The sequence below is a fragment of the Nelusetta ayraudi genome, unplaced genomic scaffold (genome assembly GCF_046127955.1).
Source record: "Nelusetta ayraudi isolate G7.1 ecotype Tasmania unplaced genomic scaffold, CSIRO-AGI_Nayr_v1 ptg000056l, whole genome shotgun sequence".
NCBI lineage: Eukaryota > Metazoa > Chordata > Actinopteri > Tetraodontiformes > Monacanthidae > Nelusetta > Nelusetta ayraudi.
The window spans coordinates 1,094,266-1,120,236 of record NW_027466106.1 but is presented as its reverse complement, the minus strand read 5'-3'; the positions used below and the strand labels follow the sequence as shown (position 1 = coordinate 1,120,236).

The window sequence follows — 25,971 nt, the reverse complement described above, 5'->3', positions numbered from 1 at the left end:
AGAGTGTTTTTCCAAAAAAATAGTCCAAAAAATAGATTTATTAGTGTGTCTCAAAACATGTCGATTCAAATGTCAAGAAGCTGAAAACATGTAAAACACAGCGATGGAATAGTTTATAATTTAATTCATCTAACACACTGGACTGTATGAAGTAAAAAAGTTTTCAGTGCGCTTTCAGCCAAATATTAAATTTTTAGCAACTTCTTTTTAAGGTCCTACATTCTTTTCACCACACAACCAGACAGACAAACATTCTGACTAACTTTCAACTCGACAATTGGATCCTTTTAGTGGTGCGCTGCTGTCTATTGTGTTTAAAGGGTTGAACATTGCCACATTGGAAATCTTCCCGGGTGCTTGAAGGCTGGAATTTTGTATGAATCACATAAAATGTGTAAAAAAAATAATAATTTTGTTTTAAAGAAAAAAATGAAAGTTGATTTTAGCACAAAATGAATAATCCTCTATACAACATAATCCTCACACACAAATAATACAAAACACACAGGAGACACCCGAGTTACACAAGCAGTGGAAAAAAACGATGCAAAGTGCAAAGAACATACCAGCAATTAACAAACAAACAAAAACACCACCTGCTCCTGAAGGTCTTAATGTAAGCTTATCACTAGACAAAGGACACCTCGAACATCCTCATGTTAATAAGAACAGAGGTCTGTGTCACATAAACACCGACCAGCAGCTGGAGCTATTCCTCTACTGAAGCGATAATAAATCAACGTGAAGGGAACGCCTCAAAAATCAAGAGTTTTTTTCGGACTATTTTCCACGAATGGCAAGATTAGGGACTACGCTTTGAACTTGCTAGCTTTGCTACAGCTCATCCTGAAAATGAAACAAGAAAAAAAAAAACAAATGAAATGTGACATGACCCAGTAGTATTTCAGCCTGTTAGCCTCTGCCAGCTTGACGGCGATCCCTCTTGCGGCGACCGACCAGTTCACCGCCTGAAAGTGACGGAGAAAACAAATGACAAGGCTCAGTGACGTGTACGTTTAAACCCCGGACGTTTCCGAAGAGATTTAGCTGCGCAAAGTAAACACACAAACACACCTGCATCCCGCTTTTGCACATTGTGCGGAACTTGAACAGTGTACGACCCTGGTAGTCCTGGTAAACCTGGGCGTCCTGTTTCACCTGTCAGCATCAAAAACCGCTTAGACTTGCCTCCTGCGTGTCATTCCTGTCTGCTTCGTTGGGTTTAAACATACCCTTTTCACCTCTGGGACCCGGGTATCCTCTTTCTCCCTTTGGTCCAGTGCTTCCTGGACGTCCAGGTATGGTTCCATGGGCTGCGCAAAAGCAAAATTAGAGGAAAAAAACGCGATCATGCAGATTTTTTTCACACAGGTTTCAAGATCACTAAACACTTGAATAAACACAATGATAAGTCATCGCTGTGTGTGCTCACTTCTGAAGAACTCCATGAGGTCAGCGGTGACATTGCCATAGGCACCGATGACCCGGCTGTAACCGGGTGGCCCCGCGGGTCCCGGTGGACCAGGCGGGCCCTGAATCGCTCGCACATTTGCCTTCGGTGCTCCCTCGACAATATATTCCTGCAGCAGGCCTTGATCTGCAGGGATAATTTAGCAATTTTAAGTGTGGAATATAATAGAATAGAACGTCTTATTAATCCCACATTGTTGAAATTGGCATAATTACAGGAACAAAATGTAGTGCAGAGAGAAGGAAAATTATATTCTTAAAATGAATAAATAAATAAATAAAATAAAATATTTATAGAATAAGAAGGAAAAAAAACAAACAGATCAAGTCAAGTCAAGAACGTCTACTCACTCTTGATGTAGTCTGTGACCCTCCTGGCGACGCTGGAGTAGTCCATGGCCTCTGCCACCCTGCTGACGTCCACCTCCAGGCCGTGGTTGGAGCTGCCCTGGGTGTAGCTCTGGCTGTGCTGTGTGTAGCTCTGGCTGTAACCCGGCTCTCCACGCTCTCCACGCTCTCCTCTGTGGCCCCTGGGTCCTTGAGGCCCAGGTGGTCCGATGATGGTACGGCGAACATTGTCACCTGAGGGAAAAGAGAAAAAAAATCATGTTTATCACGGCGGCGGTGAAACGTATAATCGTGTCGGTTTGCCTCCAGTCGCTTACTGGTCAGATATTCCTGGACCTCAGCGCGGATGCTCTCCCGAGGGAAGTTCCCACTGTAGGTCACTGAGCCGGAGTAGCCGCCGCCTGGTGGACCCTGTGGGCCCTGTGGGCCTTGAGGACCCGGGGGACCCTGAAGGCCTCTAAACCCAGAGCCTGAGCACAGTTTAATCCAGTGTTAGTGAATAGAAAGGAAGGAAATGGAAATAAGCAATTTGAATTATCTTGGAAATCTCACCTTGCAAGTAACGCTGGATGTCCTCCAAGCTGTAGCCGCGACCTCCTGACCCGTACACCGTCGCAGAGACCCCTGGTGGCCCCTGGAGTCCTGGAGGACCGGGTAGTCCGGGGACACCGGGAGGACCCTGTTGCACGGCAGTGCTGATCCATGAGCGGAACTCTGAATCTGAGGAGGTGAAGACAGCGGAGCGGTGATGAGTGACTCACATTTTTAATGTTGCCAGACTGACACTTGGACCGCATGAGCTAGAAAATAGTTACTTCTCATGAGAGCCGAGTAGTCGATCGTTGCAGTGGTGAAGCCAGAGACCCCTGCACCAGCAGGACCAGGAGGACCAGGTGGACCGGGTGGACCCCTCGCGATGCCTCTATCTGAAAAAGACAACCATGGGATTTGACCAGTTTGGCCCAGGATCTGGTCTTTAAGTGACGGGCGTCATTCTGCACCTACCGTTCATGATGTTGAAGAGATGCAAGGCTATTTCATCCACGCTGTAAGAGGCTGAAATGCCCACTGATGATCCTGGTGGTCCCGCCGGTCCCTGTGGTCCAGGTGGTCCTGCAATGTATCTCCTCACATCTTCTCCTACAGCGAAGCAAAGAGACGGAGAAGGTTGGGTGAGAAAACTGCCCCTAGCCGCTACAAATCAGATTTTGTAGCTGATTTTAGCACAACTAGATTGGATTTGTGACATCACTGATGATTTTTTTTTTTCCCTATAGTATAGGTCACCACATGGCGGTACTATGAATCAAAGCCCCTTGCAGAGTCATCTCAAACAAGTGCCGTACTTACTCTGCAGCAGGGCGATCAGAGCGGTGACCGACAGGGATCCAGAACCATGTCCAGGAGGACCAGGTGGTCCCGGAGGACCCTGGATACCAAGGCTGAGGCCAGAGCCAGAACCTGAAGTTGGACCAGGCCGTTAATGATGTCTCACAATCACCGCTACAAACCAAAAGCAGGGGAGGCATGAAGTCTTACGCTGGATGTATGCGATGATTCGAGTTGAGATGTCTTCCAGAGAGCCGGAGAAGGTTCCAGGGACTCCCGGAGGCCCGGGTGGACCTTGAGGTCCTGGGCTTCCGACCAGCCTGCTTCTGGCTGAATGGACAATTAAAATGTGTTCACATACCACTGTGACCCCACAAAGCTCTTTACTCCAAAAAAAAAAGCCCAAAACTCTTACTTATGTAGCTGGAAATGTACTGCTGGATCTCAGTGGAAGTAGCAACAGGCCCTGGAGGGCCAGGAGGACCTGCAGGGCCAGGAGGACCAGAGGTAACCGAGATGGAGCCTGGATGAGGTTAAGTGAGGTTATGGAGACGAATCAGAAGAGATATGTTAGCTTTTTTTCAGCAGTGTGATTTCTTAATAGGAGAACTGCGAGATTGTTTTACCTCTTGAAGAACCAGGAAGTCCAGGGTCGCCTAAAGGAAATAGATAAAAAACAAATATCACAAAGCATTACTATCATTCTAATGTGTCTCCTGGCTGGAATAAATCTTGATTGGTTCTAACATATAAGATTGAGGCATTTAGATTGTACAGAATTTCTTAGTCGGTCACCTTTGAGTCCTTGCAGCCCTGGAAGTCCGGGAGGTCCTGGTGGGCCGGGGGGTCCAGGGATGCCGTGTCCTCCACTATAAGTCGACACTGGGAGGACAAAAACAAACACATACCGTTTCCAACTCATTCTCAACCCGGTGGTGATCTGGTAACACGGCTAATGTTTCTGAGTGGTGTCGGGATGCAGACCTCTCTCAGAAGTGGTTCCCGGGATCCCTGGGATTCCTGGTGGACCCTGCTGGCCTGGTTCACCTTATCAATGCACATGAGTCACTGTTACTTTACTACCGCCGATCTTCTCAAAGATCTGAGGTTGGCTAATATCAGAGTGTTTGAGTGTTACCTTGATACCCTCTTGGTCCAATAGAACCTGCAATAGTGGTGGAGATGGTGTGGTTACATACCTCCAGGGGATTAATGATGGGTTTCAGTACAGTGTCTTTAAAAAAAAAAAAATGGCATTACCTGTTGCTCCCTTAGGCCCAGAGGGTCCAGGTGGTCCAGGTGGTCCGCTGTAAATAGTTCCTGTTTGACGAGGAGAAACAGATGTTTAAATCACCCCATCAGTCGTCTCATTTTGTTTTATACAAGTATTTCTCCTGCTGGCCCCGCCCACCATATAATCAAGGCTGTATTCCCTGTGGTGCAACACTGAGGCCTGACACTGATTGCTGGAGAAGCTTAAAGCTGCACAGCTGAAACTGAATTCCCAATCAATTACCTTTTAATTGCACCCGTGTGTTTTATTCGGAGTGACGCGTCAATATGGTTGAAGGGAGAAAAGTCGATTACTCTTGTTTACAATCAGAAGGTCTCTGTCAGGGGTCGACAGATGTTTTTGTAGAAAAAGCAAACAGGAGCCGTAAAGACAGAGCTGTAAGTGCTCATTGGAACTAAGGCAAAAATACATTATACATTTACGCAATCAGCTCTAAATTTTCTGAGGCCAAATCCTGTTAAAGAACCCGCTCAACTTTTATATCATACCAGAGCTTGACGCATAGCCTGTGTCTCCCTTCTCTCCTTTGGGTCCGGGTCTTCCATAACCTGAGCAGCAAAAATATGTTTTTTTTATTAGTCTATACTTTTAAGATAGAACAACCTCGGATGAATCCCTGAGCTCTAGGACTTACCAGTAGGTCCAGGAGGTCCTGGAGGCCCTTGTCTTGAATCACCTGATGATGAACAGATTGTCAATTCAGTCAGTGGCTCAGTTGTCACAGCATTTTTAAGATCCTCCTCAAGACATGTGATGCCTTGAAGAATAACACAACCAGAGAAGCTGTAGGATGACATGACATTTTGTGTGTCAGTTACCAGGACGTCCAGGAGGACCAGGTGGGCCAGGTGGACCGGGTGGACCATGTACAGCGGTCACCACGGAAGATCCCACAGAGCCAAATTGCCCTTAATCACAAACAAACACAAATTAATTCAAGAAACCACTGAGAAAAAAATCGATCACAAAATAGAAAATGTTGACTAGCTCTGTTCTAATAGTGTTGCTGATGTGCCCTATCAGTCAATCATAACTTTTTGCCTCTTGGATATTAATAAAGAATACTACTCGTTTCCACTCGGGGGCGGCAAAGTCTTCTATTTTCTTTCAACTTGTAAATTTTAGCGTCACACACTGCACAAAATGTGGAGAATAGTTTCTCCATCCTTCATAGAAGCTGCTGGTGAATCAGATAGGCTGTGGGTAGTAACTGACCGACAGAGATCACATTCAGAGGAATTAGCTTTGTGTCTGGCATGCAGTAAAATAGTCAGAGGGGCAATTTACTGTGGTAGTTTAAGATCTTTGGACCCTAGCTGACAGGGTGAACATGCAAAGACTTTCACACAGACAGTGTGAAGCGTTTGCTGGTGAGGATACACGGCTAACCGCTATGCCACCATGCAAGCCATAGCAATTCCCTGAGGTCTTTGGTAAGGTGTGTTTTTTAATGTTGTTTTTTTTAAAAAGTTTTTTGCTCACTCTCGGCCGTGCTTGAGCTGATACTTTCAGACGTTCTCACTGATGTACTATGGTCTCCAGAATATCCCCGGTCACCTTTCGGGCCTACAGGAACAAACCAAACGCACGGGTCATGAAGTTGTATTGTTACCATTCCCGGACTGAAAAGCTCTCTATGGTAACAAGAAACCTACCAGGATGACCAGGCAGACCAGCAGGACCAATCGGGCCTGAGGAGGCAAATCGAGATATAGACAGCACTGATTTTATATATCGTAATAATGTGTCACACTGAAATCGTTTAGCCTTGATGTGTTCAAAAACAGGCAATGCTAAAGTCGTGTCGGCTTCCGAACCTGACAACCCTGGAGGTCCGGCAGACCCTGGAGGACCAGCAGGTCCTGGTGGTCCTGGGATGCCGACAGAAGAGAGTCCAGCTACAAGATAAAGGAAACAGTCAGGCGCCCTGTTTCAAAAGTCAGCTTTATTTTGACATAGAGGGTTTATTATGATCTCACCTGCATTGATGATCCTTCCTGCTTGTCCAGTTTCACCTGAAGCAGACATTTGTTGTTGTTGTTTCTTAATTTGTTAAATCAGGCTCACATGTTTAAGGTTTGCAAGGCCTCAAAAAGGCAGGTGCTTCTGTACCTTTAGATCCAGGTTGTCCCGGATTCCCTGGTATTCCTGACAGAAAGGCAAATGCACAGTGTTTTAAACACAGTGTATGAAGATTAAAAAAAAAATCTAATATTAACAGAAATTCATACCAGGTGGTCCTTGGAGCCCGGGTGTTCCTGCGGAGGGGAAGCAGATTTAATTACTTCTGATTTTATTATTCACTGATGAATGAAATCATCATCAAACTCTTTGGATTAGTCATAGTTTACCTGGGAGACCAGAATCTCCAGGAGGTCCAGTGGGGCCTCTGAGTCCAGGTGGACCTGGAGGTCCCTGGTCACCTAAGGGTCACATTTGATTTATGAAAATCAATGATGCTTTATTGTCAATCTCTAAAAAAAAAAACACTGAGTGTTCACAGAGAGAGTAAGACTTCTTTTCAATAGAACTTTTCTTCTTGACTTATTCATTGTGGAGGTTTTCTAATCATATACAGTCTCCTGCTTATGTATACAAATGAGTAAATTTACCTCTAGACCCTTTGGAACCGTCGGCACCTGAATAGCCTGAGAACACAAAAATAAATCCAAACTTGTTTATGGAATGAATCAAAAGTAATTAAGAACAAGTTGCGAGAGACAATGACGCCCTCTAGTGGGTTATGTTGATTCATACCCTTAAAATGCCTGAGAGGAAATTAATTTTGACATTCACCTAAAGTACCAGAAACAATAATTTATATTATCGCGCAGTTTCGAATAATTATTCTTAAAAAAAAAAACGCAACAGACACTGTTTGCAGTTTGAGTTTTGTTTTGTTGATTTCAGTTTTACAAGTGGACCAAACTGAGGTCACTTCAGGTCAAATGAGCCATTGTCTGTGTCTGAAAGTCAAAAGACTCACCAGTTGACCCTTTGGCTCCTTTCTCTCCAGCTGGTCCAGGTGTACCAACTGAACCAGAGTCACCTAGAAAGATGGCACCAGAGCGGGATTAGAAAACACCTCTGAACATATAAAGCGAAGTCGAAACATCAGCTTCACAACACCGTGGTTCACTTCAGGAAGCTGCACTGACCTTTGGGACCCCTGAGACCTCCATCACCAGGTTCGCCTGAAATCAAACCACACTCAGAAAAATGTTGGAAAGACAGAAAGTCCTCTGGCAGCCTGACAGAGTTCCAACAAACCTTTAAGTCCAGGACTTCCTGGAATTCCTCTGTCGCCTGCACGCGGACCAGAAAGAACATGAACGTTACGCCACACAAATAAAGAGAAACAAACCGATTCCATTTTACTTATTGGCTCCACGTGACTCACCTTTGAAGCCAGGCGCCCCTGCCTCACCACGGAAACCCAGCTGACCTGATTGATATATAGCGCATACAATGTTAATGCACAGGAAGCAATAACCTAATCATTATTTTCAGATACTGCAGGTCAAATTTTGAGATGAATGCTGGTGCTTGACCTGGTGGCCCAGGAAGTCCAGGAACCCCTGGTGAACCTGCGAAAGGTGAAGTGAAGGAAGTGTTGCACAGCAAGAGAAGGCAGTTAGTGGCTGTTTTAAGAAACACTCTGGCAGTCTTGTGAGATTTTAATCAAACACAGGTTTTCTTATGACAAAAGATGTTCATCAATCTCACCTTTGGATCCAGCATCACCAGGAGTACCTGCAAAAAACCAAGCCAATGATGTCATGATTTCATATAAATAACTATTAATCTACATCACTGACAATTAAAAAGGTTAAATTCTGTCACAGCTGTCTGCTTACCTCTGTCACCTTTGAACCCTGATTCACCTCTGGGGCCTGCAGGTCCGTCACGACCCCTGATTCCAGCGACGCCGTCCAATCCGTGATCACCTGAACAGATTTTTATATATATATATTTTTTTAATTGTTAATCAGCTGAGCAACATGGCTGCTTTGTATATCAATCATCATGATTTAGTTTTTATCACCTTGATGTCCTTTCTGCCCTCTCGGTCCCTCAGGTCCCATACCACCTGAGGTCAAAGGTCGACAAATTAAAATGGTGAAAAGCAGCGCAGAGAAAATACAAACTTTATTTATTTTTTTTAGGATTATTCATCATTCCTTACCAGACGGTCCAGCTTCTCCTGTAACAAGAGAAAACAAACAGTGTTGGTTAAGTAAAAACAAAATTTAAAAACTGACACATCACCAAATTAACACTTGAAAGGTCAGTGTGCTTCCAAACCTTTAGCTCCACTGTCCCCTGCAATAACAAGACGACAAAAGAATTCAGTGTTAAGCAAATGGATTAATAATATGGATCGTTGCACTTGAATTTTAAGGCAGGAAATATTAAAGTATCACCTTTAGGTCCAGGCAGTCCTCTCTGGATGGTCGCCAGGTAACCTGAGACAAAGAAAAACGACAACAAAACAAAAGAGCAAAGATTCATTTCAGATGGCTGTCAGCGTCGTCCTCCTGCTTCCTCAGTGTTGCATCGCACCTCTGAAAGCCTCCGACTGGATCTCCTTCTTCAGCATTTGCTGGAGCATCAGCTGAAGATACGAGGAGTCGCCGTGTCCTCCGCTCACACCGGTGCCGCCGCTGCTGCCGTAACCGCCGCCTCCGTAGCTGGCGCCTTCGCTGCCGTAGCTGGTTTCCACGCTGTAACTGGTCCTGCTGCTGGTGCTGCTGCTGCTGCTGTCAGTTCTGGAGCTGGTTCCTGCGCCGCCACTCTGCCCGGTACCGGCAACTCCGATGTAAGTAGTTCCGCCGCCGCCACTGTGACCAGTGCCGGCACCACCGCTGTGACCAGTGCCGGCGCCCGCGCTGTGACCAGTGCCGGCGCCCGCGCTGTGACCAGTGCCGGCGCCCGCGCTGTGACCAGTGCCGGCGCCCGCGCTGTGACCAGTACCACCGCCGTGACCAGTACCAGCAACTCCAATGTAAGTGGTTCCAGCACCGCCACTCTGACCAGTTCCAGCACCACCGCTGTGACCAGTTCCAGCACCACCGCTGTGACCAGTACCGGCACCACCGCTGTGACCAGAGCTGCCACCGCCGAGCCCGCTTCCACTCGAACCCGCAGCAGCGCCACCACCTGCCACGCTGACATCAATGCTGTTGCTGCCGCTCGATCCACCGGCGCCGGCGGCGATTCCGACCCGAGTGCTGGAGCCTCCGCTGCCTCCTGCTCCTGCTCCTGCTGCTCCTCCTCCTGCTGCTCCTCCTCCTCCTGCTCCTGCTGCTGCTCCTGCTGCTCCTGCTCCTCCTCCTCCCGCCAAAAGTATGTTGGTGTTACCAGTGCTGGTGCCTCCTCCGCCCAGGTGGGCGTCGATGTGGTTGGAGGAACCCGACTGCCGACTGGTGTGAGCGGCGGTTGCTGCCGACGCGGACTCCAGGGATGAGACGCGATTCTTCAGCTTCCTCACGTCCTCGGCTGAGGAGAGAGAAGCATCACAATGAGGAGACGTGGAGATGAATCCTAGCAGCGGGCATGACAGATGTGTGATTGTAATGTTTCTGCCTCATTCAAAACACTGTGGGAATATCCAACCTTTTTATTCTTGCTGTTTCAACCTACATTTAGTCTATGGACAAAATTGTGTAAATTATTAAACTTGGGCTGCCTAAACTTTTTGCGATATGACCATTCATGTATTTTATTTTGAAAGTTTGCTTAGTGTGTGTTGAAACTAGCTTTTCTTCAAAAAAAAATAAATAAAATAAAAACACTACCCAAACGACTTACACCTGACCTTCACTAACCTGCCCTCTTTCTTTTTTGATGGTTTTTGGGTTAATTGATTACCCATGCAGGGACATGTGATTGGAAAAGGTTTTAAAAGCCAAAGTCTAAACAGCACCAGGCACAGATCCAAAGGCAGAGAGTTTGTAAACCAAAGTTTTTTTTTTTTTTCCAATTAGTTAACTTTCAGAACATCACACAAAAAACCTGCAGCTGCAGAAAAACAAGGAGGAGTTTCTTAATCAAGCAACCGTTTTCTGGCTCTGCTGTGATAACATTTCATGCCAAACTGACTTTACAGCCGGGAGATCTTGCCACAGAGCAGGTTTCCAAGAAAAAGAGAACTTTTACTGTCACAACTCCAGGCAGCAGCAAGGAATAATACCCAGAGGCTTGTTAAAAGCACAACACACAGTTTATTGGCTGGGAAAAGGGCCACTCCCTGGAATTTCATTGGCGCCTCAAGGGAAAATCTGAGGAGACTTTATCTTCTAAATCCTCCAAATCGAACCTCCCCCATAATCCTTGTGTGGGCGAAACTCACCCAGCGCGATGAGGCCAAACAGAAGTCCGAGCAGGAGCAGGAAGAGGAGGAGGAGACCCAGCAGCCACTTCCACCAGGAGCAGCACGAGTCGGAGCAGCAGCAGAATCCTCCTCCGCCAAACGCGCCGCTGTCCCTGTGGATCTCTGAGGACAATGCAAAGCTGTCAGTCTCACGCTCAAACACTGAATGGATCCTGGAAATGAATCACTGAGGTGTGAGTATCACAGTACAAGCGATAACAAAGATCAAAAAAAAAAAATACCTGCAAAGGTGGCTTTGTCTTTCATTAAAACTCCAGATGATCCGTCTGTTGAAAGAAGAAGTAAAAATCTCTGTGATTGTTTTTAAATGGTTTAGAAATAAATCTTGGGGAAAAAAAATCAATTACAGTAAGAGTTGCCAGCCTCTGCCTTCAGTGGCATCTTTTCCCCATAGCTTGAAATCAGCTTCTCTTTTTCCAATGAATCTGCCGACAGCGAGCCTGTAAAAAAGGGCAGCGGGAAAATATTATAATAAATATAATAAATAAACATAATATAATATATAATAAATTAATTTCATGTCCAATAGGTATTATTATAATTGTCCAAACTATAAAATATTAAAGAAAATATATACTCTGATCTATAACAGTATTAAACATATCAAACAGATTGCGATGCCATCAGAATGAAAATAAAAGTCAGTAATTTCAGAAAATAAAGAAAAAAAGATTTTGTCCAGAAGAGGGCAGTATGGCTCGACTGACCTCCACCCAAGTGGAGGCCTCTGCTGAAGTGCTTCCCACTGTCTTTGGCCAACAGCAGCGTCTCTGTGTCCCGCTTGGCAGAAACATTTTCTTTGTCCGAGATCAGGAACTTCTGCTCCCTCATGTACGTGTCATCCATCTGGGTTCTGCTGGCTGATAGTCAGAACAAAGACAGTTAAGTTAATCATTGTCAGAAAGAAGAAACGAGAGAGCAAGAAGTTTCTGTCCCAAGACTGACTGGTAGAGACTCCAGAAACCACTCCACTGGTGTTTGACACGTTCTTCTGGACGCCGTAACCTGCAGACACGCGTGCAGGGTTTAGTGGCGAGGGGATTATTGCAGGGGTGCGTCACAGAAAAAATATAAATATGTCGACATACCTGCTGAACTGGCGTTTACATTAGCCCCACTGGTGGTGAGGATGCCGGAAGAGGTGGGAGCCAGATTATTCTGAAAGCCATAAACTGTAAAAGGGACCAGTAAATCAAAAACTGTTCAAGATTCAAGTTTCCGTCTCTTTTCTTTTTTTGCTTTTTTCCTTCTGTGCTGCCATGGTTGGGTTAAAGATATAAACACTGTTAGCCTATTTTTGTTTATATTTAGCATTATTGTAAATTATTTGCTTGTGTGAGTTGCTTGTAATTTGAGTCGTAGCATGTTAAAATACAAATACAAAGCATATGAAGACACAAAACAACCTTGCTTTGTCTGTAATTTCTTTATCTGTGTTTTCACCACAAGACAAAAGTTTTAAATACAAATCTGTCTGTTTAAATCTGTATAAAATAATGGCAAATACTACAAGCAGTAGTTGCATAGTTTCCCAATATGGGATCATAAAAGTACTCTATCTATCTATCTATCTATCTATCTATCTGTCTATCTATCTGTCTATCTGTCTGAGCCAGAGCTTCTCTTTGGATTGACAGTTTTGGTGTTACCTGACAGCGATGAGCTCTGCCCGAGGCCGACCGGCATCGGCGCCCCTCCCGGCATGTTGTTGGTACTGGCCTGGTAGGTGTAGGTGGTGCTGCCGCCGCCGCCGCCACCGCCGCCGCCGGCCACCACCGTGGTGGAGGAAGTGGAGGGCAGTGTGGCGGTGGACCAGGAGAACGTCGGCAGCACGGCGTCCAGCGTGTCGTACTGGCCGGACCTCAGGCTGCCGTCGTAGTGGCTGGACTTCATGGTCAGGTCGTACTGGGCCGACCTGGCGCCCGTGTCGTACTGGCCCGACCTCAGGCTGCCGTCGTACTGGGCCGACCTGGCGCTGTTGTACTGGGATGCCTTGACGCCGCCGTCGTACTGTCCCGACACAATGCTGCTGCTGTACTGGCCGGAATTGCCTCCAGTTTGGTACTGGCCCGATCTGATGGTGATGACGCCGGTGTCAAACTGCCCTGGTATCACCCCGCTGTCGTACAGGCCCGAGCCGTCGATGGTGTGGAAGGCTCCAGACCTCACACTGGCCGAGTCCAGCGTGGCAGGACCTGCGGGACACACATACCACACAATTAAATGATGATAAAATGGAGTGAAATTGATTTTTCATCTCATTTAAATGCAAATTTCTCTGAATGTATATGACAAATATGCTAAAATGTTGTTGTTTTTTTATTTCAGACTGCAGGTTGCGCGTAATAATGCAATGGACGTCGTTTTAAAAATGGCCAGAGGGGGGAGCCGAGTGCCAGACAGATTTTGAGATTGTCACTGTTGAAGACACTTTTACGAAACTTTAAGTTTGAATTCATGCAGACAGGATGGCTCTGAGTAAGAATTCATTGGGATCCCTGTAAATCCCACTTTGAGCTGTTTTGTTAACTTTTATACTTTGTTGTATTTTAGAATTTTTTTTTTTTTTTGCATTGTACCTGCCTTATGATGTACTTGAGTCTGAAATAAAGTTTCAATTCAATGCAAAATTATGCTATTATGCACTTTTTTATGTATGTTTTTTTTTCATTCCACAATGAGTCATGCAGCAGATTTAATCCTGTCTCAATCCTCATTTACGAAACAGCTCATTCTGGATTCTAGAAATGGTATAACTGAGCTACTGTGGTGAAACTGCAGCCTCCCAACTGTGACTTGTCTTGTCTTTGAAGGATTTATCTGGCTGGAAACCAGATGCTCGGCACTCAACTTCCTTTCTGACTGTAACCCAACACACCAGAGCAAACCAAAAGCGAGCGACGAGATGTCTGTGCATGCAAAGCATGTTGCGAGTAATGCGTTCCTCGTACCCGACTGAGTGGCCACGGAGGCCACGGAGATGGTCTGAGTCTCCACGGTGGCCTTTTTGGAGGGCGGTTGCGAGATGGAGGCGTTGGAGGAGCGGGTGGGGCTGACGCTGCAGGAGCGGCCCTTCAGCAGCTTCTTCACGTCGTCCAGCTCCGTCCCTGCGAGAGCAAGCAGCGGCGGAGGTTCGCGTCAGACTGACTTCGGGTCAGTTCCCTCTTTGACTGACTTATACCTGTACTTCGCTAATGTAAATGATAACATAAAAAACAGATTCAAATAAAATAAATAAATTAAAAAAAAGTTAACAACAAGAAATCAAAACAAACAAAATAGTAGCTGCATCTGCGACTGCATAAGTAACGCAGCTTACATGAGCGAAAAGGAAGAAGTATAAACTTGTTTAATCCTACCCCTTAAAATTTAATTAATGCTTCCCAAAAAAGAGCAGAAAGTCAATCGGCATTTCCCAGCTTAATTAGTGGAGAGCCACAGCGGGCTGAGGCGGAGACCGAGGAGCATTCTCAAGTGACAGAGGACTTGCTCACGTTTTTCTCATTTTGTTGTATAATATGCGTGCAGTGCACACACATTACAATGATATCAAATGGCATTTTTATCTCTCAAATGCAACGGCGCGGCCAGTGGGAGCAAATCGGGAAATAAGTGAGCGAACACCAGGCGCCTCACGCTTCCTGCCTCCTGTTTTAACGGAACAATACTTCTTTCAGCTCTGCAGAAAGCGAAAAAATGCGGCCTGGCAGCCGGCTGAAACAGGGTCTAAGGTGGCACACAGTGACTAACTGTTGAAAAATGCCCATTAAATGATGGCGCCGGAGCGCTTCGGGCCAGCAGGGGGAGCGTTCTCGCTCCCCACCACAGCTCCTTGCACTTTCCTCGGGCTCTGCCTCGCAAGGAGGATAATGCAAGCGAGCAGTGACTCATATTTACCACTGCAGCCACAAAGGATCTGCTCCTTCACCCCTTCCCCTCACCCTCTTCCTCCCCACTGTACTGTGTCACGTTGGAAGGGAGCTGTGTTGCATGTGTTACTAATCAGAATTTCTTGGACTTAAACTCGCGGGAGTAGGAGGAGGAGCAGGGAGGAGGAAGAGGAGGAGGACTTTCCAAAAGTGTAGGACGCTGGGTGGAAGTAGCACAGGGAGACAAGAGGAAATGAGAGAAGAGGAGGAGGAGGAGGAAGGGAGAGAATAGAGTGGAAAAAAGTCTTTCAGCGTCGCTGGGACGCTTTGTTGCTTCATGGGGGTTTGGGTTTTTTTTGCCTGATCAGCAACAACTTGGATGAGCGCGTCTCGGGGGTCTTACATCTGCCGGCTGTAGGGGAGGCACTCTGCAGCCTGGCTCTGATCTCACTCTCTGGGGGAGGAGAAAAAAATATCACAATGAGCACACATTTTTAGAAAAAAAAAAAAAAATCCTGATTTAATGAAACAAAAACACGGTCGCTCTCAGGTCTTTGGGGCAGAAATAATGAGGGGTGAGAGGTGGTGGGGGAGCCGGATGGAAAACAGTGAGGAAAAGTACCTCTGCTTTCGCTCCTCCCTCTCGTGGAGCTCGAGCCTGCGGAGATAGCACAAAGGACGGAGGGGGAAAACATAAATACGCGCACATCCACCCAAAAAGCAGCGGCGAGCCGAGGGGATAAAGCTGGGAAAACACTGACTCAGCCAGGCAGCCGGCAGTCACACTTACAATAGATGCCATAGTCTTTGCGGGTTAATTCTGGCGAGGAATTAGTGCTAGAACTTCCTAGAACGAAAAACACAATAGCGGCACAAATGTTAACGGCACCCTCATGCACCACTGCCGCTTCCTTCTGTTTGTCATCATCATCATCATCATCATCATCATCATCAGTGTTGTTGGGATTACTCCATAAAAGTAATGCAACTACTGATTACTGATTACTCCTTAATAAAGTAATCTAAGTACTTACGACTGCTTTGTTTCATAAGTAATCAATTACTAATTACTTTAGTTAAAAAAAAAAAAGATAAAGCAACAGTTGCTCAGTGCTCTGGAAGGAACTTTATTAAAAGTGCAAATTTTGCAATTCCAAATATGATGATAAGATTTCTGAGAAGTAACAAAATTGTTGCTTAAAGTAATTATGATATAATTACCAGTTTTGCCACAGTAATCCCGTTACATTACTCTGTTACTCAAAAAGTAATTACAGTAGTGGATTACTTAGTCATAGATTACTCGCCAACACTGATCATTGTTATTATAACAATGGATGCGTCCACGGTGCCAAACCGTGCTTGTTTTTCACCGCAGGTGTCTCACCGTCGTAGCCTCCAGAGTGGCTGGTCACCGTCTTCCTCTCCCGGAAGGCGGGCGACGGCCCCCCCGACGAGCCCGCGGTCCTCCTGGCGCCGCCGCTGCCGCTCGAGCTGGACTTGACCTTCGACACCGAGCTCACCATGTAGCTGCTGCTGCCGCCGCTGCTCGCCCCGCCTCCCAGGCCTCCGCCTCCGAGGCCGCCTCCGCCTCCGAAGCCACCTCCGCTTCCGCTACCGTAGCCTTCGACATCCAGGAACCTCCCCAGCGCGTCGCCCCCTCCGGAGGAGTCTTCTCCCATGTAGACTCCCGAGGAGGAGCTGTAGCTGCCGGAAGTCACGGCGGCTGGACGGAGAATAACACGAGTCAGTTTGAGGTCTTGAAGATGGAGGTCATAGAAATTGTAACACAGTTTCCTGCATTTCGATGTTTGACTTTCTTTGAGTTTGAGTTTCTACCAGCCCTCATGTTACACTCTTGTAACTCACTGCAGCGTCCTTTGATTAACTTAGCAATGTCGGATGGCCTCCTTTTTCCTTCCCCATGGATCAACATGGTAAAAATAATCAACATATTAATAATAATTCAACAGCACCTTTGTTGTTCGTGTTGTACGGCCTTCCCCGGAGATCTAAGTGTGTCCAGCTTTATTTTAGAAAACCTAATCAGTAAACTAATTAGTTCTCGCAAGTTTTATTATTAATGTGTCTCTTTAACGGGCATTATAGGTCTGTTTTTAACCTGAGATTTCAAACTCAGTTTTGTATTAATTAATTTATTTCCAGAATTTGCATGTGCCAGCATTTGTTCTCATCAGGCACTCCGGCTTCCCGTCACAGTCAAAACCTTGCGTGACCGTCCGTGGCCGCACTAACTCTCTGTGCTGGACGTGCAATCAAGTGGCGACTTGCACAGGATGTTTCCCTGTCCTTCACCACCAGACAGCTGGGCTAAGATCCAGCACCCTGCGACCCTGAGTGCAGGCTCGGAGGTGATGGATGCATGCTCACGATAGGGGGAGAACTTTCTCACTTCCTGTCAAATATTTTCATTTCCCCCGCTGACAGCGTGTGTCTACCCGACGCGTCCTTATTCTCATCTGCCCACTCCTTCAGCTTCTCTGCTGCTGCGTTTTTTCATTTAGAAAGAATACAGAGCTAGCCACGACTACTGGTACAACTGGACAAAGTTAGAAAATTGCATATTCAGTTAAAGCCCCAGATAAGAGGAAGTGTCCTGACCGAACACCACCTGTGGTTATGTACCAAATCCCACAACAGTCACTTGAATCTTGGGTTCGCCATTCACTTTCATACCACCTCGTGTCTCGGGAAAAAATAGCAACCGTATCTGCAGAGCTGGATGAAGAATTCACTGCTTTAGCAGCAATGGAACACAAGAGAGTAGTTCTACCTTCCACTATAGTTTTGTGCATTGGTTCAAAGGGCAAAACCCAAAGGTCTTGAAATGAATAGAATTACAAACCAAAGCGATGCTTCACATCCTCTGTGTTTTTCCACAAATCACTTAAAAACAATCAAAAGATCACAACTGCAGCATTGAAAATTCAAGAAGGTGGTAGACTCTGCGGTTGCTGATAATAATACTAATTGTAATAAAATCCACAACCTATTGTATTTAAACCTCAGTGCCGCACGTGTGCAGGCATTTGGAGTTTCTCAAGACTCAACGTGAGATTTTGTTTGGTTCTTTTTTTAAACCAGGGACAGAAAGTTATGAAATTCATCATCTCAAGACTCGGTCTGAATCGAAAACCACAGCTTCCCACTTTCGAACCACGAGTGGAAATTTGCTCTCACATGAGGAGAAATACGTTCCATTGCCGCTCTGGGTTAAGACGTTCTTCTCCAAGCCCAGCCCTCCAGCGCCACTGGACATATTCCTGTGACTTGATCCGCTGGTTCCCTCTGGCAACGAGAAGACACAAGGCAAAACAGGGGGAGACGCTCTTACTCATTGGGCGCTTCCTTTGGCACTATAATGGCAGCTGCAATTACTGCACATGGTGTTTTAGTCCACTGACAATAAGTGGAGTCAGCGGCGGTTGTGGTAGGGGGGAGACACTCACTTGGTGGAAGAGACGTCAGGACGGTCCTGGAGGTGATGGTTTCTGTCACCACTGGCGGCAAAAAAATAAATGAATATTCCACCGAGGGCACGCAAGTCTTTTCTGCTTGCTTTATGTTTCTTTTTTGTTAATAAAAATTGATTAGACAACATTGTTAAGGCATGCACACTGCAGTATTTTTGGCACACAACCCGACACTCTGACACGTTAATCCCTGTTATCATCCGCGGATTAAGCATTGAATGGGCTGCATTGCCGCCTCCGTAGCTGAACGGCTGTGATTTTTATTGAGAGACGTTAAGTGTTGAAGGATTTGCAGCCACTCGGCTGCAACGTAATAGCACTTTCCCATACGTGGGGTTTCTAAGCCATAATGAACGGCATTCTTAAATGGTTTTAGATGCGCATTAATCTATGACAAGACTGTCTGGTTTATCAGATAGGTGTTTATCCTTGTGCTCTCAGACGGACAGCCTATGAGAATGGGTTGCACTGAGCCGCTAATTAATAATTACTAACGCAACAAGGAGCCGACGTGAACCTAAAGTTTCAGACGATTCTGTTTTCCATTTAAATCAGTTGTTTAAATCACGTCTGAGACCAGGTTTGGTTTACTGGTTTATCCAATGTTTGCAGATTAAAACTTTTTTTTGTCTTTTTTTGTCTTATAGCTATAAAATCTTCCAGAAAGAGGAAACACCAATGTTTTGTTTTTCTATTTGTGTTCTCAGTTTGCTGAGTCGTGCAAAAAAAAACACTGTCGCCATAGAGACGTCTGGGGCTATGGTGTGAAACCGTCAACAATTATGCTCCGACAACTGTTAGTGTTAGTGGACTGGATATGTGCGTGACGTGACACTAAATAAGGAAAAAAGTGAGTTTTTGTTTAGATCAGCGCTCCGTCACTCCCTGGCTGCTAACAGTTTTTGAACAGAAGCGACGAGTGAGTGAAACGACGGTTGTTTCTCATGAACCGGCCTGACCACACGGAGAGATAACGACGCGCGGGTCTGCTCCTCCTCGCTGCCTGCTGGGAGGCATCTCGCTCTCCAGCTGGAACTCGTCAACTTTTAAAGCGCCCAGTTACGGATAAAGTAAATTCCAGTTTGATTTCACGCCGTCTCCTCACTCCGATCCTCCTCCTCTTTCTCCACCCTTGTAGGGATTTGTAACTGCTTTTTGGGGCGAAGGTCACCAATCAGAGCTGATCAAGCTTTTCTTTGTTTTGGAAACGCCTCCATAAAACATAAAACAAACCTTGAGATACCAAATTAGTGCATTAGGAAGCAGCTTGTTTCCTCCGTCCTCTATTTGGAAATCACTTAATAACCAATCCAGTTTGAAAACAGATGCCAGGTTCACTGGTGGTTGACATTTTAAAACAAGAGGAGGGGAAACAAGGGGGACGACAGCATGACCGACTCTATGTTCATCTCAGCTGCCTCTGCGCATATAATTAGGTGCGCCTTGACCCCGTGTCACAAGTCGTTAGGTGACGACGAGGTGTCCAATTACACTGGGCCATGAGGGGAAACCCAGTGGATTACTAGCTTCTTGGAGGGGGACGAGGGGTGGAGAGAGAAATGGGAACCTGAGAGCAGCGAGGGCATGCCGCGATGTTAGTGACAGAAGCCGCAGCTGCACAGGAAAGACAAAAGCATCACCCGGGAAAAGCAGGCGGCACCGACGATGTGAGGATTTCGCAAGAGGATTGAACTTCTGCGTCGGGTTTTAGACGGCGGCCGCGCGCCGACGCGTTTCAGCGCTCGCTCACAACCTGTTAGTTTGCTTTTTAAAGACCCCATGCTGTGCTAAATGTGCATCTAACAATAACCTGTTCCCCCTGCTTGTCAGTGAACTCCTCACAAATGAGGAAAAGTCCATCTTTAACCTCTTTAACTCCACTCCACTCTTCCGAAAAATGCATCCTGAAGGCGCCAATCTGGAAATCCGCCTTTTGTGACATCACAAAGGGCAGAATCTTACTGAATCTGATCTGATCTCTCACACCAGGTGCTAGTTGCGCTCTCTGAGATCTCACGGCATGGCCTCCCCGGGACAGTAATGTCCTCTCGCCTACGCAGCTCTGGGGAAACAATCATGCTGACGCTTTTTACAGGAAGCTCAACTCAAGCATTGTTGCCATGGCTGTAAACAGAGGGCTAAATACACCCTTTGCTGGAGATGGTGATCCTTTTTTTCATGAAAATTATTTATATAAGCCTTCCGCTTATGGGCCACATGGGAACTGGAAAAATCCTATGTAACAATGTTTCTGCTGCAATGTTCAAAGTATGCATATAAGTGTTTCAGTGTGTTATTTGGTTCTGACAGCTCGTTAACTTTGTTACCGAGCCGTCTATAGCAGGAATCTCACCCTTTTCTCCTGACATGCCTGTCGAGAAGTCCATCTCTCTCGTTAGCTCGTCCATCCCATCTTAATCTGCTGAGACGATGATAAAATGTTGGCGACGCACACTCGGGAAAAAAAGCCCTCAAATATTCTGCTTGTAACGGCTGTGGGACAAATGGGGATGATGGCAAACATCTGATGGGAAATGTCAGGCGCCGGGGCCGCTTCCGCTGACGGCATCGGTTCAAAACGTCACATCACATTTTTTGGGAATTAAAACAAAAAGCCTGTTATTTCGTCAGTCATGTGGTTTTGATGATGTTGATTAAGACGAAAATCCTACAGTCTGACCCCAGAAAAACTCACGTCACCTTTTCTAAACACATTATTTTCCAGACTCGGCCTCGTGTAAATACTCCTTGCCACAATAAAGGCCCCACTGCGTCCAGCTCTTCTTTCTTTTTTTTTCCCATAGATTTCAAAAAGACTTTGAGCTCACTTTTGAGTTCCACAAACAAACACAACAAAAGATGCCATTGGATCGCAGTCTGGCTCGATAACACTGCCCTCTCACCACACCCTGCCAGCCTGAGCACATCTGACCACATGTGATTCACATTCTGCACACTTTTAGTAAACTTCCCAAAACTTTCAGAAAAAGTAGATTTCATTTTTCTCTTTATAGAAAATACTGTGGTATCATAAAAACAATGCTTTCTGTTTCCAAAAGTGAAATCAAACCAGCATTTCTTCACACGCACTGCACTATTTGAAAAAATAAAAGCCAACTATCTCTCCAGCAAAGATTGTGACTGACCTAAAAAGCAAACTTAAAAGGTGAGCCGAAACATTCGGCTCCTCAGTCGGGGACCTGCAGTATATTTAGAGGGATGTAAATAGCGCAGCAAAAGTACATGTAAAACTATCCTGAGATCAGCCTAACAGACTAATTATATAGTTACCATCAGAGGAAAACGGATCCCAGCATTAAAAAAAACAAAAAAACTGAGCACCTTTTTATCACCAACAAAAAGGTGCTCAGATTTCAAATTTTATCAAAGGAACAGATTTCTTTGCAGAGAAATGGAAAAAAGTTAACAAGAAGTGTCTCAGAGCCCATCACCAAAAGTCCCAGGCAGCTGCTGTTAGCGCAAAAAAAAAAAAAAAAAAGTGGGGAAAGAAAACAACACAAAACCCAGCAATAAAAAAGTTATTTTTACCGGGTTGCCAGGTCACCTGAGTGCATTGCAAGTTTTGAATATGGATCCATACCTTGAGCCAAGCTGTCACACCGCTAAATAAAACTCCACGTGTGACGGTGATGTGTCTCCCTGTGGTGGTGGTGGTGGTGTTGCTGCTGCTGCTGCTGCTGCTGCTGCTGCTGCTGCTGCTGGTGTCCTCAAAGTCCCTGCTCCTTCTGGGTCTCCTCACTCAACTTTCCCAGGAAAGTCAACACAAAAGAGGTGGGCACCGGGCCACAGCCGCGCCCATCAGCGCCGCACTTTGTGTTTGGCAGGCAGGTGTAGCAACCAGCAGACGTCGGGCGCGGAAAGCTGGATTTGGTGGTGGAGAAAAAGGAGGAGGAGGAGGAGGAGGAGAAGAAGAAAAAAAAAGTGCGCCGGAGGGTGGAAAGGAAAAGTGATGGACTCCTCCCGCTGCTCCTCCCGCCGCCTTCAGCTCAGCTTTTTTCAAACGGGTTCGGTTTAAAGGGGAGTAGGATAGGCGCGATGTGGGAGGTGGGTTTTGTTTTTCTTTTAGTTCCCCCCCTCTTCTCTCTCTCTCTCTCTCTCTCTCTCTCCCTCTGTCTCCCTCTGTAAGCAGTATGGTGGCAAACACGGCCTCTTTCAGCTGGAACACATCTGTTGCTTCGCCCGGTCAAAGTGGAAACAGAACCTTTAAAAAGTTTCCTGGCAGCCGATAATATGTGTTTGCTTGTTACACAACTGAAATAGCCAATTGGCCATTTGCGGAGATTTGCGCGCATTTTTTCTCTCTCTCTGCGTCGTGCACGTGTAGCCGCAGGAAAATGGGCGATTTCCTGTTTTCATTTGACACCTCCACGTGGCACAGAAAAACGCACAATCACGCAAGCCCCACCCTCACACGCCACCGTGATAAGGAGCTAGGCACTAGCTAGTCATTAGCTAGTCATTAGCTTTCTCCAGCGGTGGGAAGTATCATACAAATAGTTGTGAACTGTACTTAAATCTTTCAGGTATTTGTGCTTTGTTTGAGTAATTCTTTCTCTGACAACTATATAGTTTTACTCCCTACATACACAAATCACCACAAATTCCTTTATCCCGTGTGAGGCTGAACCGTGATGATTGATTTTTATTTGCACTCAGCCCTGCATGTGCTGTCGCTGAGGTGACCAAGCCTGACTGTGGCTGTTAAAGGGTTTTGTTGTGTTTCTGCTATGGACAGGTGATTGTAATGTGATCTGAACTGAATACTCTTATACACAAGAATCTGTACGTTCTACATCTTACAATGGAAAACATGCTTGTTACCTTTGTGTTTAAAACACAAAAAATCTGATAAAAGTAATTAATTTATTATATTTGTTCAAAGTGGAGCAATATATGAACTGTACTGTTGTGTATAAGTAAGTATATAAAAAGTGGATAAAAGTAGTAGTATAAAAGTGGATTATATTTTAGTGCGAGATTATTTTAGAGTACCACGGCTATGGGGTCTATGTCGAGGACATTTTCAGGACAGAGAAAAATAAGCATGTAGTAAATAACATTGGTGATTGTTATTAAAAGTGGAAACATCCAACAATGGCTTCAAAGTGCATTTCAGAATCTGCACTTTCTTACTTTTACTGGAGTAAATGAGTTGAATCAGTTCTTTTACCAGAGTATTTTTTTTTACTCAAGTATCCACACTTTGTACCTCAGTACAGAATGTGAATACTTTTTGTACCTCTGGCTTTCTCTGCACCCTGGGGCAAAGTTGGATGCTTCGGCCCCTCCTGCCCGCCACCGCCACACCCAGCGAAGACATCCGCCCACCCCGCATATGACTCACAAGGAGCATGACTCCGAGCTCCTCAAGTTGATGGAAAATCAAATGACCCCAAGGACAGTGTGTAGGGGAGGACGAGGAGGAGTGTCTGCTACCATTGCGACTGCAAATAAAGCTGTATCTTAACGGAAAAGGGCTGGTTAAAAATAACAGGTTCCAGGATGAAAGTTATTGAGGAAAAAAAAAAGTTAAAAACAGGACGGCGGTGGCTTGTTCTGAATCTTTTGGCAACGACAAACTCGTACGTTTTAACTGCTGATGAGAGCAGTTCTCCAGACAGGGGTCTGTTATTTCTCTGCAACACGCAGCAGGCTGGTATCAAAAGTACCCAAGTTGGGTGTTGAGAGTTGTTAAGTGTGACGGTGGAAATAAAAGAGGGGGAAACTCGCGCCGTTTACGCTGCACTCAAAAGAACAGTGGAGTGTTGCTGTTTTTGCCAAGGAAAAAAGTTGAAGCTTCTCCGCAGTTAAAGAGAAAATATCCTGAGCTTTTATTTGTTTGTTTTTTAACAACTGATGCACAAAACCGATTGCGCTATGTTCTTCCCCCTATGTCCTCCTTCTGAGTGTTGACGTGTTTGGTGATTGTGAACTCCAGACACTGGACCACTCTGACATTTTCATTGCTTTTAAAGTAAGGGCGGGGGGGCATCCCCCAGTGATGATGTCACTCTCTAACTTGAGGTGGTAATCCATTCTGGTAAAGTCTCTCTTTAAAAAAAAGAAAAAAAGAAGAAGCAGAGAATAAATTCCAGGAAGGCAACACTCCTTGTGTGGTGAGACAGAGGAGAGGCAGCTCGAGTCCGTTACTGGGTTTTACTGTTTACGCACCTGAATGTGAGCTCAGGCGAAATACAAGAGAGAGCGGCCACCCCCTTCCCAGCTAATTCCAGTCTTCCGTTTTGCCTTTTAAGCACTTTTTTTTTCAGGAACTGAGAATTGATTCCTCTGAAAAATAAACTATGGCCAGCGGTGTGTCTGTTCAGAAAATGTCTGGAGCCACAGCATTTTCAATGCACCATAATGCAGTGAATGAGTCATGCTCTTAAGAAAGCTATTGTGGTTGAGTGGAATGACAAACTAAAGAGAAAATGCAAATCCACATCTGAAGGGGTTCAATAAACTCAGAATGCCAACTTGGAACTTTCTTGTGAACTTGGTAAAGCCCACTTTATTGTCAGTAGCATGAGGAAATATTTTCAGAAGGGAAAATAGAACACACAACTAAGGGAGGGTTCAGATACACAGATACACTGTTGTGTGGTTAAGTCTCATAAATAGACCCTGTGCTGCCACATAGAAAAGCTCGCTAAGCCAGAGAGAAGCTAGGAGCAAACCATACACATTGAGAAAATGTTGTCTTATACCAAACGTGCATGTGGACATTTGGTAGACAAACTGAAAACCTGTACAAACATAATGTGAGCCTGACTGTGAGCATGCACACCTGCTTTTGATGAAAGGGCTGGCATTCTCACCGAGTTTCTCACATAGCTCCTAGAATTTATAAATACACAGTGGGCATCGACTGGATCCAGCAGCGGTCTCTTGACAGTCTAGAGTAACCTTGCTATTAAAAAAAAAAAAAACAGTGCAGAGAACAACCTCCATCTCACGCGAAGTAATAATTTTGAACTTTAATCGTTGCAAGGCTCATCCGCATGAAATGTTTAAAAAGAAAATCCCTTTTCTCCCTAAGGAGAGCAATATTAGATTGCCAAGACTTACAGTGTTCAAGTTCAGGCAAGATTGTGTTTTAATTTGCACCGTTTGAGGCATCAGGAGAAAAAAACAAAGACATGAAAAGGTGCAACAGCAGAACAAATCCCAATAGGCTATTTATCCAAAGGGTGAGTGTATAGTTTGGGTTTAATCTTTTAATAGCGGTGATTCAACTGCCGCGAACAAATGAGTCACTTTATGAGTCGACCCTGGCAACAAACGTTTCAAAAGAACATAAGCTTCGACAGCAGACCTGAGACACAACCAAACCACTTGGTCTGCTTTTGTTTTTCACTCTGAAGGACAATTGCAACACAACAAGGAACCACCACTGTGTTTACTTACGACATCCAGATTTGAAATAGTAAACTAAATACATAAACGCAAAAACTTATATGGAACCGACAAATATATTGCACACTTTTTAGCCTAATAATGACAATATAGTCTCTTAATGTCTTTACACTTTACTCAGTGTGAAACCTGGGCCTATTTAGATGCACACAAAACTGCTGTCCTGGGAGGAATTAAGGGAGGAAAATAGTCCTACATTCCTTTTAAAGCACAGAAACCCGACAGAGGAATGTTTTTTCCCCCGATCAATTAAGTGAAAATTGATAATTTTTCACAGGCACAGTGGTTGAAAAACACTGTTCTAAAGTTATGCTTTGTCCACTTAGCTGAAAACGG

General features: G+C 45.4%; 1 protein-coding gene across 4 annotated transcripts; it reads right to left on the bottom strand.

The window, feature by feature from the left end:
- Nucleotides 1-18: 18 nt before the first annotated feature.
- Nucleotides 19-22,184, bottom strand: col17a1b (collagen, type XVII, alpha 1b). Of its 4 annotated transcripts, none has more exons than XM_076038382.1 (56): nucleotides 21,800-22,184; nucleotides 20,552-20,620; nucleotides 18,175-18,225; nucleotides 17,906-18,013; nucleotides 16,092-16,430; nucleotides 15,495-15,551; nucleotides 15,327-15,362; nucleotides 15,108-15,158; nucleotides 13,787-13,942; nucleotides 12,485-13,030; nucleotides 11,924-12,007; nucleotides 11,781-11,840; nucleotides 11,543-11,695; nucleotides 11,183-11,275; nucleotides 11,057-11,101; nucleotides 10,794-10,937; nucleotides 9,005-9,940; nucleotides 8,866-8,907; nucleotides 8,747-8,764; nucleotides 8,628-8,645; nucleotides 8,487-8,531; nucleotides 8,299-8,388; nucleotides 8,168-8,194; nucleotides 7,993-8,028; nucleotides 7,842-7,886; nucleotides 7,712-7,747; nucleotides 7,600-7,635; nucleotides 7,428-7,490; nucleotides 7,054-7,089; nucleotides 6,793-6,864; nucleotides 6,673-6,699; nucleotides 6,554-6,589; nucleotides 6,421-6,456; nucleotides 6,259-6,339; nucleotides 6,097-6,132; nucleotides 5,924-6,007; nucleotides 5,260-5,349; nucleotides 5,076-5,117; nucleotides 4,930-4,989; nucleotides 4,408-4,467; nucleotides 4,286-4,312; nucleotides 4,132-4,194; nucleotides 3,943-4,029; nucleotides 3,774-3,803; nucleotides 3,563-3,670; nucleotides 3,358-3,477; nucleotides 3,169-3,279; nucleotides 2,824-2,958; nucleotides 2,634-2,744; nucleotides 2,371-2,538; nucleotides 2,136-2,288; nucleotides 1,822-2,052; nucleotides 1,433-1,597; nucleotides 1,233-1,313; nucleotides 1,075-1,158; nucleotides 19-968 (listed from the first exon to the last, which is right to left on the bottom strand). In XM_076038382.1, the coding sequence occupies exons 2-56, from the start codon at nucleotides 20,604-20,606 to the stop codon at nucleotides 913-915; spliced, it is 5,760 nt and encodes a 1,919-aa protein (XP_075894497.1). In that variant the 5' UTR covers nucleotides 20,607-20,620; nucleotides 21,800-22,184; the 3' UTR covers nucleotides 19-912. The 4 variants fall into 4 exon arrangements, with proteins under 4 accessions (XP_075894497.1, XP_075894496.1, XP_075894498.1 ...); XM_076038381.1 differs by having other exon boundaries at nucleotides 20,552-20,617; XM_076038383.1 differs by lacking the exon at nucleotides 20,552-20,620.
- Nucleotides 22,185-25,971: the final 3,787 nt, after the last annotated feature.

Excerpts from the sequence above, each read along its gene's own strand:
- col17a1b (XM_076038382.1), bottom strand. The coding sequence starts at position 20,606 with ATGGACGAGCTAACGAGAGAGATGGACTTCTCGACAGGCATGTCAGGA. Across the intron at positions 18,014-18,174 it reads CCTGACGTCTCTTCCACCAA|AGGGAACCAGCGGATCAAGT; the intron begins GTGAGTGTCTCC and ends TCTCGTTGCCAG. Across the intron at positions 3,804-3,942 it reads AGGGCTGCAAGGACTCAAAG|GCGACCCTGGACTTCCTGGT; the intron begins GTGACCGACTAA and ends TATTTCCTTTAG.